At 39.5% G+C, this 13,242-nt stretch overlaps 1 protein-coding gene across 1 annotated transcript; it reads right to left on the bottom strand.

Moving 5' to 3' along the window:
- Positions 1-494: 494 nt before the first annotated feature.
- Positions 495-12,272, bottom strand: LOC118825408 (tripartite motif-containing protein 16-like). Its single transcript, XM_036595994.1, has 6 exons — positions 11,781-12,272; positions 6,690-6,785; positions 5,036-5,278; positions 3,397-3,556; positions 3,255-3,314; positions 495-1,177 (listed from the first exon to the last, which is right to left on the bottom strand). The coding sequence occupies exons 1-6, from the start codon at positions 12,270-12,272 to the stop codon at positions 630-632; spliced, it is 1,599 nt and encodes a 532-aa protein (XP_036451887.1). The 3' UTR covers positions 495-629.
- Between the last annotated feature and the right edge of the window lie 970 nt (positions 12,273-13,242).

Below are 13,242 nucleotides of genomic sequence, written 5' to 3'. Positions count from 1 at the left end.
TTGTGTCAGTCCCTCTCAGATGAGAAGTCGGCAGCATTTCTAGATGCTGTCGATAAATGACCTCTGCTTTAGGTAGTAGAGTCTTAAATTGCATTTGTAGAAGCAGCAACAAACGGTGTTTATTGACAAGCGTTTTCTGACGTATTCTCAAGACCATGTGGTGATATTCATTACAGAAGCATGTCGGATTTTAAATTTAGTGCCGTTCGAGGAATTGAAGGTCATGGGGCATTCAGTAGTGGCTTAGGCCTTGGCCTTTACACTCAAAAATTCCTCTGGAGAAGTTGTTCTTAAACTGTTGGGCTATTCACTCACACAGTATTTTGCAAAGTGGAGATTGAACCTTTCGTGAATGCTCCTTTTATACCCAAACATGACAGCATTGCCTGTTACCTATTCTCCTGGTTACCTGTGGAAAGTTCCAAAACATCTCTAGGGTCACAATACCCCATCCCAACTTTCTTGGAATATGTTGCAGGCATCAAATTTGAAATTAGCGTATACTTACAAAAATCAACAAATATTACATCTCTGTGCTGTTTTCAATTAAATACCTGTAAAAGACAGTTTACACATCACTGACTTTTTGGGGGTCTTTTGCATTTTCCCTACTCTCCCAACTTTTGTCCCTAGTCTTGTGAATCTAAATCACACAGTTTGATTTGAGAGCCTATCCCTACCAGTCCAAACCCAGCATAAACAGGCTCAGTAAACTTGGTCTGGACCTTGTGAATGAGGCTTGTGTTGTCTGAGACATTGTAGAAGGCTAATACGCCAGCACCGTGATCCAGATACACTCCTATTGTGGAACCATGCAACGAGCTGCTGATGTATGTTTCCTTATTACCATGCCAGAATGCATAGTAGGACCCATATTTGCGCAAGGCCCATGAGCTTTGGCATCTTCCAAAAAGAGGAGCATGCTTTCCAGTCCTGCGTATCCCTTTGTAGGAGACGGCAATGGACACCCACCTTCCTTTGGTACCACATTTCACCTCCCAGTATCGCGGAGACCCCCTCAGACCCTCTTGGCATAATGCCTGTAACCTTCTCTCGAACCTTTGAGAATGGAAAGGGTAGTACTCTGACTCGCGGACAGCTGTCAGCAGCATGTTATCCAAACTCAGACGGATGTTGTCATGTACTGTGTTTGGGTCCAGAGTAAGCTTGGATGCGTCTGTGGTGGAAGAAACAAGGCTGTTACCAGGGAAGCGTAACTGATTGAAATGACAATCGACCAAGAGTGTGTCAGTATGGGCAATAATGGAACTGTCCCCTAAAGCCTGTAGTTGGAGGGATCTAATCTTAATCTTAATCTAATCTAAATTTGTTTTGGAGTACAAAACTTACATTTCCAAACAATTCGTGTCATGATTAATATCCCTCCTCACTCACTGCTTGTTGGATCACAAAAGTCTGCACCTGGATCTGGATTTCAAGTTAGCTAGTATGAACCTTCACCACGTTTGAATGTGGTAGTCTGCGCTTTTGCTAGATATGATTATAGATAATCTGTACAATCATTGCATTTCAAGGTAGCACACAACATAGAAACTAACATAGCAAGTCCACACGTTCACTAGATTTGAACATGCTAGTCTGCACCTTCACTAGATTTGAACATAGCTAGCTGGATTTTATTGTAGATAGTCTGTACCTGTATTGAATTTCAGGATAACTTGTTTTGAATTTAGAAACCAACGTAGCCACTCTTAGTCCATTCCTTTACAAGATTTGAACATGCTAGTCTGGACTTCAAGGCAGCTAATCTGCACCTTCTTTAGATTTAAATGCAGCTAGTCCACATTTTCACTTGATTTGAACATGCTAGTCCTCACCTAGCCCACATGTTCACTAGATTTGAACGTGCTCGTCTGCACCTTCGTTGGACATAGCTAGCTGGTATTTATTGTAGATGGTAGATCGACAGACCTGTATTGAATTTCAAGGTCACTAGTTTTGAACTTTGAACTAACATAGCAAGTCCACTGTTAGTCCATACCTTTACAAAATTTGAACATGCTAGTCTGGACTTCAAGGCAACTAATCTGCACCTTCTTTAGATTTAAATGCAGCTAGTCCACATTTTCACTTGATTTGAACATGCTAGTCCACACCTAGTCCACATATTCACTAGATTTGACTTTATTAGATTTGAACATAGCTAGCTGGAATTTATCGTAGACAGTAGATAGAGAGACCTGTAATGAATTTCAAGGTCGCTAGTTTTAAACTTAGAAACTAACGTAGCAAGTGCACACTTAATTTGAACATGCTAGACCACACCTAATCCACACATTCTCTAGATTTGAACATGCTAGTCTGCACCTGCATTAGATTTGAACATAGCTAGCTGGATTTTACTGTAGATAGTTCGTACCTGTTTTGAATTTCAAGGTCACTAGTTTTTGATGCTAGTCTCACTTGATTTGAACATGCTAGTCTGCACTTTCACTAGATTGGACATGCTAGTCTCAGGCTTTCACTGGATTTGAATGTAGCTAGTCAGTACCTTCACTAGAAGATAAGTAGTCTGAACTTTCACTAGCACCTTCACTGTAGCTTCATTAGGTTTCAATGTATCTAGTCCACACTTTCAGAAGATTTGAATGTACCTAGTCTGCACCTTTGTTCGATTTGAAAATAGGCAGTCTTCACCTTCGTTAGATTTGAAAGTAGGTACTCTGCACCTTCACTTAATTCAAGTGAAGCTAGTCCACATCTTCACTAGATTTGAAGAGGAATACTCTGCACTTTCATTAGATTTGAATGTAGCTAATCACAGTGACTGCAGCTGATAGATACATGCAAAAAAGAAAAGCAAAGTCGGGGAGGCAGACGATGAAGAAAGAAGAACTAAAGGGAGAGAAAATGTTGGAAGGTTAGAAAGTGAGCTTATAAATGATTCAAGACTTCTTAGCTAATAAGGGTTAATAGACTAGCACGCTGAGCATGGTAGCTTGCAGATATTAAGATAGATATTAACTGGTATTCTGGTTGCCAGGACATTTTCAGCTTCTGCCTCAGGATATATCGCTACCCAAACAAATCTTATGAGAGGCTGTGTTGCACATATAGTTGATGCAAATATTTTCAAACATTTTCAGGAAAAGAGAGCCCATAGAAACTGCATTTGCCTGGAGCCCAGACACACGTGGAGCACATGCCATGCATTTGACCTCTGTAAATAAAACATTCATCACTCAAAGAGAATGAAGCAAAGTAAGCGAAGGAAAACTTAAATAGCAACTCACATTTTAAGAGCTCCTGGCGTGTTCTTGGTAGTGGTGAAGATACAATACCAGTGTTTTTTACTTTGAAAAGAGAAGTGGAATTTTGTTAACGGAAACCTGTGGATAAACAATATTACACATTTCAGCTTTGAGACCGACTTACCTCTTTCGGAGATTGTGATGAATTGCCACTGGCAGTTTAAGTTCAGTTCTTTCAGAAGCTCTGAGACAGCATCAGTAGCAGGCTCAAATGAACAGTATGGGTGGACTAACAGAACAGGGATCTGGACGGCCTTTGTAAGTTGGGAGATGGAACACACACTCTGCAGAGAAAGGCAGACAGTTCAGTTCACTTACTTGATATAATTGTTTAAGTATTTAATACTGACATCTCTATTTTATAATGGACCAATGTTGGTGTCAATATGCTCACAACTCAAGGCTTTGCATCACTAAGGATGTGTATCTGTTACTGAGGAAAGGAACTAGACAAAAAAAGAAAATTTGCTAGAACATCAAAACTGGACATCTGAGATGTGACGTAAGATTTTATGGACAGATGAGTCTAAATTTGGAATTAACAGGCAGTTTGTGTTAGGGGCAGCACAGACTAGCCAACTAGTAGACTTGCCAACTGCTCGGCAATGATGCCAGTCACTAATTATGGGATTGACACTAACAGCATGGACGCCTCAGAGAAGACAACAAGTGAGGAGCCTGGTGATTTTGGGGCTCGTATCTCTGATTTCCTAGCAATGCGATCCAAGGGTTGTTGGACAGGTCACGTCATGCTCTACTGACCTGTGGAGTTCGCTGTGTTCTATAATTTCTCCACTGATCTACAGTGCTTCAAAGACCAGATAATGAACATCATTATCACCAGTTTCCCAAAGACTACAATAAAAAGTCACATGTCAGTGGAGAGGGAGTCGTCTGGCCCTCTGGAATCTTAGCAAGGCTGCCTACGGAGCGCCTAAGTCGGATATAAATTCGCAAAATTCCAGGGTCAGTATTTTTCTGAGGGCCAGCAATGCGATCCAGAACTCATTGGAAAGGGCATGTCACCATCTACTAACCTGTGGAGTTTGACTTTGTCAAGAGTTTTTAAAGTCAGATTTTTAAAGTTGCTTTTCGCAAAATATTCCCTTTTCCTTCTCATGGCGTCATCAAGTCGACTTTGACTTAAGTTTCAAAACATAAGTGTCCAATTATAAAAAATCTGAAGTCATGCAAACCTTAGTTTGTATGTTGCTGGAGCAATAAAAGACTCTGAACAATGTATATAGCAATCAGTCAATCATGGTGGAGGATTAATTGAATGTATAACAACAAAGTGCAATTCTGCATCATGCAAAAACTCTGCAAAATGAGAAGTGTAGAAATTCATTCTACAGCAAGATAATGACCCCAAGCACACTGCTGAGAGGATGTACTTATCAAACTAAGAAGCTGCTGGGGTTCTCAGAGCAATGGACTGTCCACTCCTCAAGATCTCAACCATTGAATGTGTTTGAGATTACTTGGCTCAAGGGAAGCAGAAACTTCTAAGACTGAACTTTGGAGGTGTGGAGAAACATCCTTGTAGATTTCTATGAAAAACTGTAAGTGAGATTCCTGAAGCTGTAACTGGGGCAAAGGGTGGACACACTAATTACGGAAAATTTGATATGTATTTACTTGTCTCTCTGTGTAATTTTCTGTTAAATATACATTTTTACTGACACAGAAATAACTCAAGTATAAGGTATCTGTGCCTAATAAACTAGCAACTCAGTGTATGATATCACTATTTTAAATCTTACTTCTAGAAATTGTATGTTGTTGTGCTCTTGAAAGAGCTGCTCCAGGTGCTGTAGTTCATCATGTCTCTTCTTCAGCTCAGTGATCTGCTGTTGAACGTTCTCTATGAGTTCTTCAACCTGCTTTATTACAGCCTCCTTTTGAGCCAATATCAGACCCTTCACTGCACACTGTCTCTTTTCCATGGAGTGTATTAGCTCAGTAAAGAGTCGGTCATTCTCTGCCACTGCCTCCTCTGCTGACATCTGTATGGACACAATACAAGACAAAAGCACATATTAACTCACAGAAGCACAATTTCAGCTGGATTAAATTTACTAGAGGGGGCTGTGTAATGTCATTTGGAAGGTATTTGACTGACCAATTTGTCCACGATAAAGTATCAGTGTAATTTCCCCAAATTACTACAGGTAGCCTGGGAGTACATGTCAGCGGTATGCAACAGATGCTAAACACTACAACAACAGCTCTGTCTATTAGCAGGTTTTGTTATTCCATTAGTGCTAAGTGAATAGGACTGCTAGTATTGAGGTAGATCCAAATGGAGTGAATTACACAAGACCATTCACTCTCCTGTTATTACTCTTAATATGTAAAAGCTACATATGTTGCAAATTCATACTGGATTAAAACCTTCCACAATGATTACTGACAGACTGTAAAAACTAAAAACACTGCAGATTAATACTGGATTAAAATCACTCCACTACTAAAACAACACACTTTGTAGATTCAAACGGGATTTAAACCACTCTACATTTATTACTGTCAGACTGTAGAAACTACACACTGCAGATTCATACTGAATTAAATTCATTCTACAATCATGACTCTAAAAATGTAAAGACTACACAATTAGTAGATTCATACTGGATTAAAATCACTCCACAATTAAAACTAGACACTTTGCAAATTCATACTAGATTAAAGTCATTCCACAATGAAAACTACACACAATATAGATTCATACTGGATTTAAAACACTCCACAATTTAAAACTTCACACCTGCAGATTCATACTAGATTAAAATCACTCCACAATTAAAACTCCACACACTGCAGATTCATACTGGATTAAAATCACTCCAGAATTAAAACTCCACACACTGCAGATTCATACTGGATTAAAATCACTCCAGAATTAAAACTCCACACACTGCAGGTTCATACTGGATTTAAATCAGTCCACAATTAAAACTCCACACACTGCAGATTTATACTGGATTAAAATCACTCCACAATTAAAACTCCACACACTGCAGATTCATACTGGATTAAAATCACTCCACAATTAAAACTCCACACTTTGCAAATTCATAATGGATTAAAATCATTCCACAATTATGACTATCAGGCTATAGAAAGTTACACACACTGCAAATCAGTTAAAACTAATCCAGCTTCAAAAGAGCTACAATCACCAGCATATTGAAATATCATCACAACAAATGAATTAAAGGAGTAATCCAATATTTTGCAACTTCATCTCTATCTACTGGATCTGTAGTAAACAGTCTGTTACCATGGATAATAATTTCAATTTGTACTTCTGTGTCAACATTTTTGTTCATGGTAACCAATCATATCCCACAGATGCAGCAGGTAGAGCTGAGGCTGAAAAATGTTGGCGTATTCCTTTAAACACTACATGAATACCTTGAAAGTCTCAACAGCTCGTCTCAACTCTTGCCATTTCATTTCCCGGGTCTGAATTCTCTCAGTCGTCTTCCTTTGCATTTTCTCCAGCTGAATCTGTGAAACATATGAGAGGATTACAACAAAGGTATAAGGCAATATTTTAGCCAGGCCTGGTGTCTGAATAAAATCACTGAGAGTGTAGCAGGAATAAATGCTTAACCAGCATGTGCTCATCAAAACATTTTTGATCATCAGGATCAAAAATGAAAAAGTCCATGAACTTTTTTTTTAACTTTTTACAGCCAAATTTGCATTTTATGGCCTGTTTGCATGGCATGATGCACATATCACAGCAACCAGCAGATCCTGCCCTCTTTATTCAGAGTGGGATACTGAGGTGTGACCAAGCATCTGGCTTTAAAAATGACCTAAAACCCACTCTGTAACCTGATATTAGATCTCTACTTTTAGGCCTTATATCACAACAGTTAGCACAGCGACGCGATACACATATTACTGTACCCTCTCCAGCCAGAGTAGTCTAAAACAAATCATTTGAATGTTTAGACTTTAGTAATCAGGAATCTACCACTAAATGATGAGTAAATACAAACAGACTTAGGGGGCAGATTTCAGTAACAGAGGCCTGTGTTCCAATAAGAAAGACTGGGTCCATTCCAATTCAACAGTTAGTAAACATCCAACTCTTCTGAAACATCAGAAAATCAAAAATAAAGCTTGTCTTGCCAGCTATCAGAGTTTTAGCTCTGAGCATGAATCTAAGAGGACGACAAATGTATAAAAACATTTCCGCCTTATGCTTATCATATATTTTTACTCAGTAAAAAGGAACAGATTAATCCACCATCAAAAAACCTTCATTTTTAGTGTAACATGGCTGTGACAAACCAAATGCTCGCGGATATAAAATGGAGAAAAGGTTTTAATCTTAAAAAGTGTAATGGTGGCCAGTGGTGGACAGTAACTAAGTAAATGTAATTGGTTACTGTACATAAGTAGTTTTTTCGTGTATCTGTTCTTTACTGAAGTATTTCCATTTTGGGTGACTTTTTACTTTCACTCCACTACATTTCAAAGTCAAATATCTTACATTTACTCCACTACATTATGAGAAATCTGTCCTTCCTTTTGGCTTATTTGTGTATAAAAACATAACATGTCAAAACAAAAGAAGCGCAAAGCAAGAACACCAATCAGGGCACAGCGCGCACTTTGTTTTGAGCTAGTTTTGACCTGTTGGTCATACCGACCCAGTGCAAGCATTCGGTTCAACATCAGTGCATCAGTGTAAAAATTTGGGAGAGTCTATTCAACATAAATAATGGAACTAAGCTAACTTTGTGTAAATAGACCACAATATAGAAATATGTACACATATGCAGTTGTGACTGACGTGTCTTTTTTCTGAATTTATACAAACACTTTCATTTTATAGTTTGTTTTGGCTAGTTTATGTTTATGAACAGAGACCTACAGATGCAATATGGTAAAGGAAAACTCATTTGGGAATCTGAGTTTAAAGCAAGTTTTTGTTAAACTTAAACTTAAACTTAATGTTGCAAATAAATCTTAAACCAAAACTTTGCTTGTTTGCAAAAGGTTATTTCAGAGCCACTCAGTTCTACCTAATGGAAACTGTTTACACATGGATGTGACGATACTTCGCAAGTAACCTAAGCTAGGTTCAGAGTCCAGAGTCATGTGATGCAGCAAGGAGTTCTGGGAATTGGAGTCCTTGGCGGCCCCATTGGTTCCAGCCAAGCCGGAGGGAGGCGTGACAAAAGGATAGTCCAAAGTCAAAGTACCACAATCAGGTCACGTCAAAAGTGAGAGTAGAATGGACAAAAACATAGTCGAATACGTAGTCAAAAGAACAGACTAGGGTCAAAAACCAAAACACAGCGAATCAGGCAGACTCAAACAAAAGGGAGATAAGGAGAAAACACAAAACGGGGCAAACTCTGTAAAGAAAACAGAAATGAAGGCCTGGTACGCTTACGAAAAACAACAGCAACACAGGTGAAAGAAATCAAAACTCAGGTGAGGTGCTTCTTGGATGATGGAGTGCATGTTACAATGACATGGTGGTCAAGGGAAAGAGCGGGAAGATGTCCTCACGTTAGGATAGGATCGTCACCATAGAAGAATGATCATATCACCCCTGTCCTTCAGAGGCTTCACTGGTTACTCATTACATTCCATGTTCAGTACAAGGTTCTCCCTATTACATACAAAACTTTGCATGGTCTGGCTCCTCAATATTTGGCTGAGCTGAGCTTCTTCATCTATTTGTCCTTTAAGATTGCAAAATGTAGGCCTTTTTCATGTTCCAAGTTTTAAATAGACCTCTATGGGTGGTCGATCATTCAGTGTAGTAGCTCCCAAATTTTGGAATACTCTCCTCTAGTTCTTTTGAGATGCCACCACTCCATCTTCATTCAAATCTCTGTTAAAGACCTACTTGTTTTCACTACGTTATCGCTGTTCCACTCATACTTGAATGTTCACCTGTATTGTCCTTTTGTTGTTAGTTGTTTAATGTGTTCATGTTCTTTGATTGTAAAGCATCCTTGAGGATGGGAAATGCACTATAAAAATAAAAGTAATGATGATGATGAGATTGTAAGTGTTAATTATTCTTTTGTGGAGATTTCCACAAGCAAAAGAAAAACATTAGTGGTGCTATGAAAGAGTGATAATTTGCATGAATAACACAGTGTAATAGTATGCAGGGGTGTAGCCAAGGGGTCACCCCTCTGGCTACTTAGTTAAACAAAGAAAGACAATCAGCAATCATCATTAAGGCAGTGCAATGGTGAAAATCTGCCATCAGGGTGGCTACCAATCAGTTATATTCTGATACTGCATTCAACGGTCAGTGTATGAAACAGACGAGTGAATGTTGCACAAGGCCTTAACATTATTCTTGTTTGTTTTGCTTAAGAAAGCAGCGAAAATTGGCTTTCTACACTAAGGAAACATCTAGTAACACTTTCTTTTAAGGTCTGCTTCTTAACTAAAGTTTTAGTTAGCAATTAATGATGCCCTGGTAAATAAAGCATCTGTAAACAAACAACTCAAGCTGGCAGTGAAGTGAGGGTCTGATGCTGTGGCATTTGGACACAAATTCATTGGTCCCTTTAAATGTTCCATACGGGGAGATTCCCACCAGGAACACACTGTGATTTTAAACACACACAGTCACAGTCACAAGCACTTCCCAAATACAGGTGGAAACATGTAGGCTAGCAAAGTCCATATATGCAACTTTACTCTGATTTTTTTGATTATCTTTCTAAAACAGACTGTAGAGACATTGAGTCGTACATTGTCGGCCACCTGCTTTTAGTTTCAGTACACAGTGTAGCAAAAATTTGAAAAGTTGCTGTAGTTTCAGTCTCTCAGCGTGTGGTACCTGGGGGTGCGGCCTGTTGCTTTGAATGGAAAAGCTTCATTCGAAGTTGTTCATAGACAGAGCTGTCTGTAGGGGCTGTCAAACCCAGCTAACAGATGATGAACCAGCAACATACTCTATTCATACTTTTTGGTCAGTTTGCGATTTATCAACTGGCGACATAGTGCCAATGCTACTTGCCGGTAGTTCCAGTCATAGCATGTTCCAGTCATAGAATGTCAGACGGATCAAGCATTTTCATACAGTGTGATTAAATGAATCATAGGCTTTGTATGCACATGATGATCTATTCCAGGGGTAGGCAACATGCGGCTCTTTTACTGCCCTGTTGCAGCCCCACAGCAGAATTAAAATAATTTGCAGTAAATAAAGCTCTGCTGACACAGTTTTAACAATAAATAATCTTAAACGCTGGAGTTAATGTAGGCTATAACTGCTAATTCACTCTTTAACCTTGAAGATTGGTGTGAAGACTGCTGGTCACAATAGTAACACAGATAACAATCTCGCCTAGCTGGTAGCTAATGACAAGGCAAAGTGAAAGATTTTAGATGAACATTGATAATTTGGAGACAAATGGACTTATTTGCATTTATAAGCACTCTAGCTGGTTTCCTGATACGTTTAATTTGCAACTAGAAACTGTCAAACACTGAAAAGTTGTGAAGCTGAAGTCAGTTTCTTGTTCACCAGCTTCGTGTTCCCATTCCAGCTGCTTCAGCCTCGTGAAAAGTCAAACGCTGAGAGACATTTTACAAGAAACTTTTCTTTTTTTGCAGAAATGTTTCCTGCCAGAGATGTGAGAAAAGCTGAGCTAAAGCTTAAAGCAGAGCAAAATAAGTCTGCATTTTTTTCATCTATATTACATTTTTTAGCGTACACTAGGACATTTAGTACATACTGAGACATATTTACAGCCAAAATGGTAAACTGGACATAAAATGTTGTGGCTCCCATGGTGGTTTGATTTTTGCTGAATGGACAAAATGGCTGGTTGCCGACCCCTGATCTATTCAAACATACAGTGTGAGTTGTCACAGAAGAATAAGATTTCTAAAATGGCACTTGTTGGATGCACAACAAGACATAAAACTGGAAATGTGAGCTTCTCGGACGCATTAGCCTGGGAATGTGATTCCTGCTGTCGCTGTGCTGTTGTTCAAAGAGACAGATGAGGAGCGGGGATCAAAACTATGAAACATATTTTACTTACAGCTGTACAGACACGCTTTTCTGGTGTAAAACAAAATCCACTCTTCTCCATTGCAGTGCTACTCAATTTAAGGTAATAAATGTAGCATAGCTAGCTAATGCACATCATTTAAAATCAGGTAGATTTAAATGATTGAACTACTAAGGTACATTGCGCTCATTTACACTAATTGTGAGTAGGTAACTCGGTAAGGTATCGGAATTGTTATCGGCAAGTACTTAAACGCATGTACTTGTACTCAGTCTGAAACAAAACGATACTGATGCATCATTAGACCTGACCATATATCGAGATTAAAAACATGATAGCATGTAAAAAGCTGCACAAACTGGCCACACTGAACCTGCACTACTCTGAGGGAATGTTTTAATGAGTTAAAAGCAGATAAAGCCAAAATCTCTGAATGTATCCTGGACTAAATGCCTCAGCGGATGTAAAGCAAGAAGCAAAAACTTCATACTTTCTTCTCAGCCACCTCGACCTCAATGGAGATGACATCATGAGTCCTGTGTGTATCAGTGATGCACAGGTGACAGATACACCGCTGATCCGTGCGGCAGAAGACCTCCAGCAGTTTTCCGTGCTCGGGGCAGGTTCTCTCCTGCAGCCTCTCCGTCGCCTCCACCAGCTTATGTCTCTTCCCAGCGTGCAGAGTGTTGTGCAGATCCAGATGTGCTTCACAATACGAAGCCACACACTCCAAACAGGACTGCTCGGCTTTACGCTTCCTTCCAACACACGCATCACACTCCACGTCTGGGGGTCCAGCGGTGCTGAAATCTGGACACTGGCTACCAGGCTCTTCACCCATTTCTTCCATACTGGAGGATAAAGGAGAGGCTGGCAGCACCAAAGCAGGATGGCACTGGTTAGTTTCGTTTCTGCTGAAACTGTGGTGCCTCCAAATATTGTCTTCTAGGGAGGGTGTGGAGAGACAGTGACTCAGAGTCATGCTATTCCCTTCCCCTCTGTAACAACCACAAGCAGCAGCACTACAAATAAAGGAACAATGTGTGTTGTAATTCTTGGAATGAATATCACAGTTCCACAAGCTTGCAAAAGTGGAGGGAATTTGGTTGGAAATTCTGAATGGAAGTTCTGAATGAGGTGTTGGGATGCACAGCTTCAAAGAGGAGCACCACACTGTACCTGGGCAGTATTGGACAGATCCCAGGCCATCACTAGAAACTGGCTCAACCCCCCCCCAACAAACATTTCAGAGGTTTGATGCTTTACAGGAGATATTTCAGATGGGAAAAAATGAATTTGTTTCAAGAAAAAAATAACTAGTTTAAGGAAAATCACAGAAATTGCCCTATCCGAGTGGGATTGGCATTACCTGGGGACGTGCTGTAATTTAAGTGATTTCTAATGACCTCTGTGATTTTACTCCAGCATGAATCTGCCATGTCTGAAGTTAATAGTAATAGTAAACCTGCTCGAATTGATATCTCAGTAATGTAATAACAAAATAATAGAAAATGGACTGAAGTTGGGCTGAAGAAGTTGGCGTCCTCTTCGCCAGGACTGGATTGCATCAGGTTTGCATAAGTTTATACTTGCTAAAGTCAAGACAAGATTTGGAAGACCAAGAAAAATCACTGCTCATAGACTGGGCAGGCATGCAAAGCAAAACCCCCACATCACTGCTCTGGACTGGCTTTTGCGTAAGTTTATACTGAAGTTTGTGCGTAAAGTCCTTAGTTTACACTACTTAGGTTCAAACTATCCTTTAAGTTTTGGAAGTTAGGTTAGTGTGCGGAATACTAAAGATACAAACTGATGACACAGATGTAAGATTTTTTCTTACTTCTTTAACAGTATTGGGCACAATATGTTCAATTGAAATGCATTTTGGTTACTAGGCAGACTCCAACCAATCATTGCAGCTTATATGGCTCTGCAATAACTACAGAAAAGCA

Source organism: Colossoma macropomum, unplaced genomic scaffold (genome assembly GCF_904425465.1).
Source record: "Colossoma macropomum unplaced genomic scaffold, Colossoma_macropomum, whole genome shotgun sequence".
NCBI classification, from domain to species: Eukaryota; Metazoa; Chordata; class Actinopteri; order Characiformes; family Serrasalmidae; genus Colossoma; species Colossoma macropomum.
Note: the sequence above shows the minus strand (reverse complement) of the source record. Positions and strands in the feature narration are given on the sequence as shown.

What these genes read in the sequence shown, in the direction of transcription:
- LOC118825408 (XM_036595994.1), bottom strand. Translation starts at nt 12,272, where the DNA reads ATGACTCTGAGTCACTGTCTCTCCACACCCTCCCTAGAAGACAATATT. An exon ending in ACAACATACAATTTCTAGAA is followed by an intron (nt 3,557 to 5,035) that starts GTAAGATTTAAA and finishes CTTTCTCTGCAG; the next exon opens with AGTGTGTGTTCCATCTCCCA. An exon ending in CATCACAATCTCCGAAAGAG is followed by an intron (nt 3,315 to 3,396) that starts GTAAGTCGGTCT and finishes CTCTTTTCAAAG; the next exon opens with TAAAAAACACTGGTATTGTA.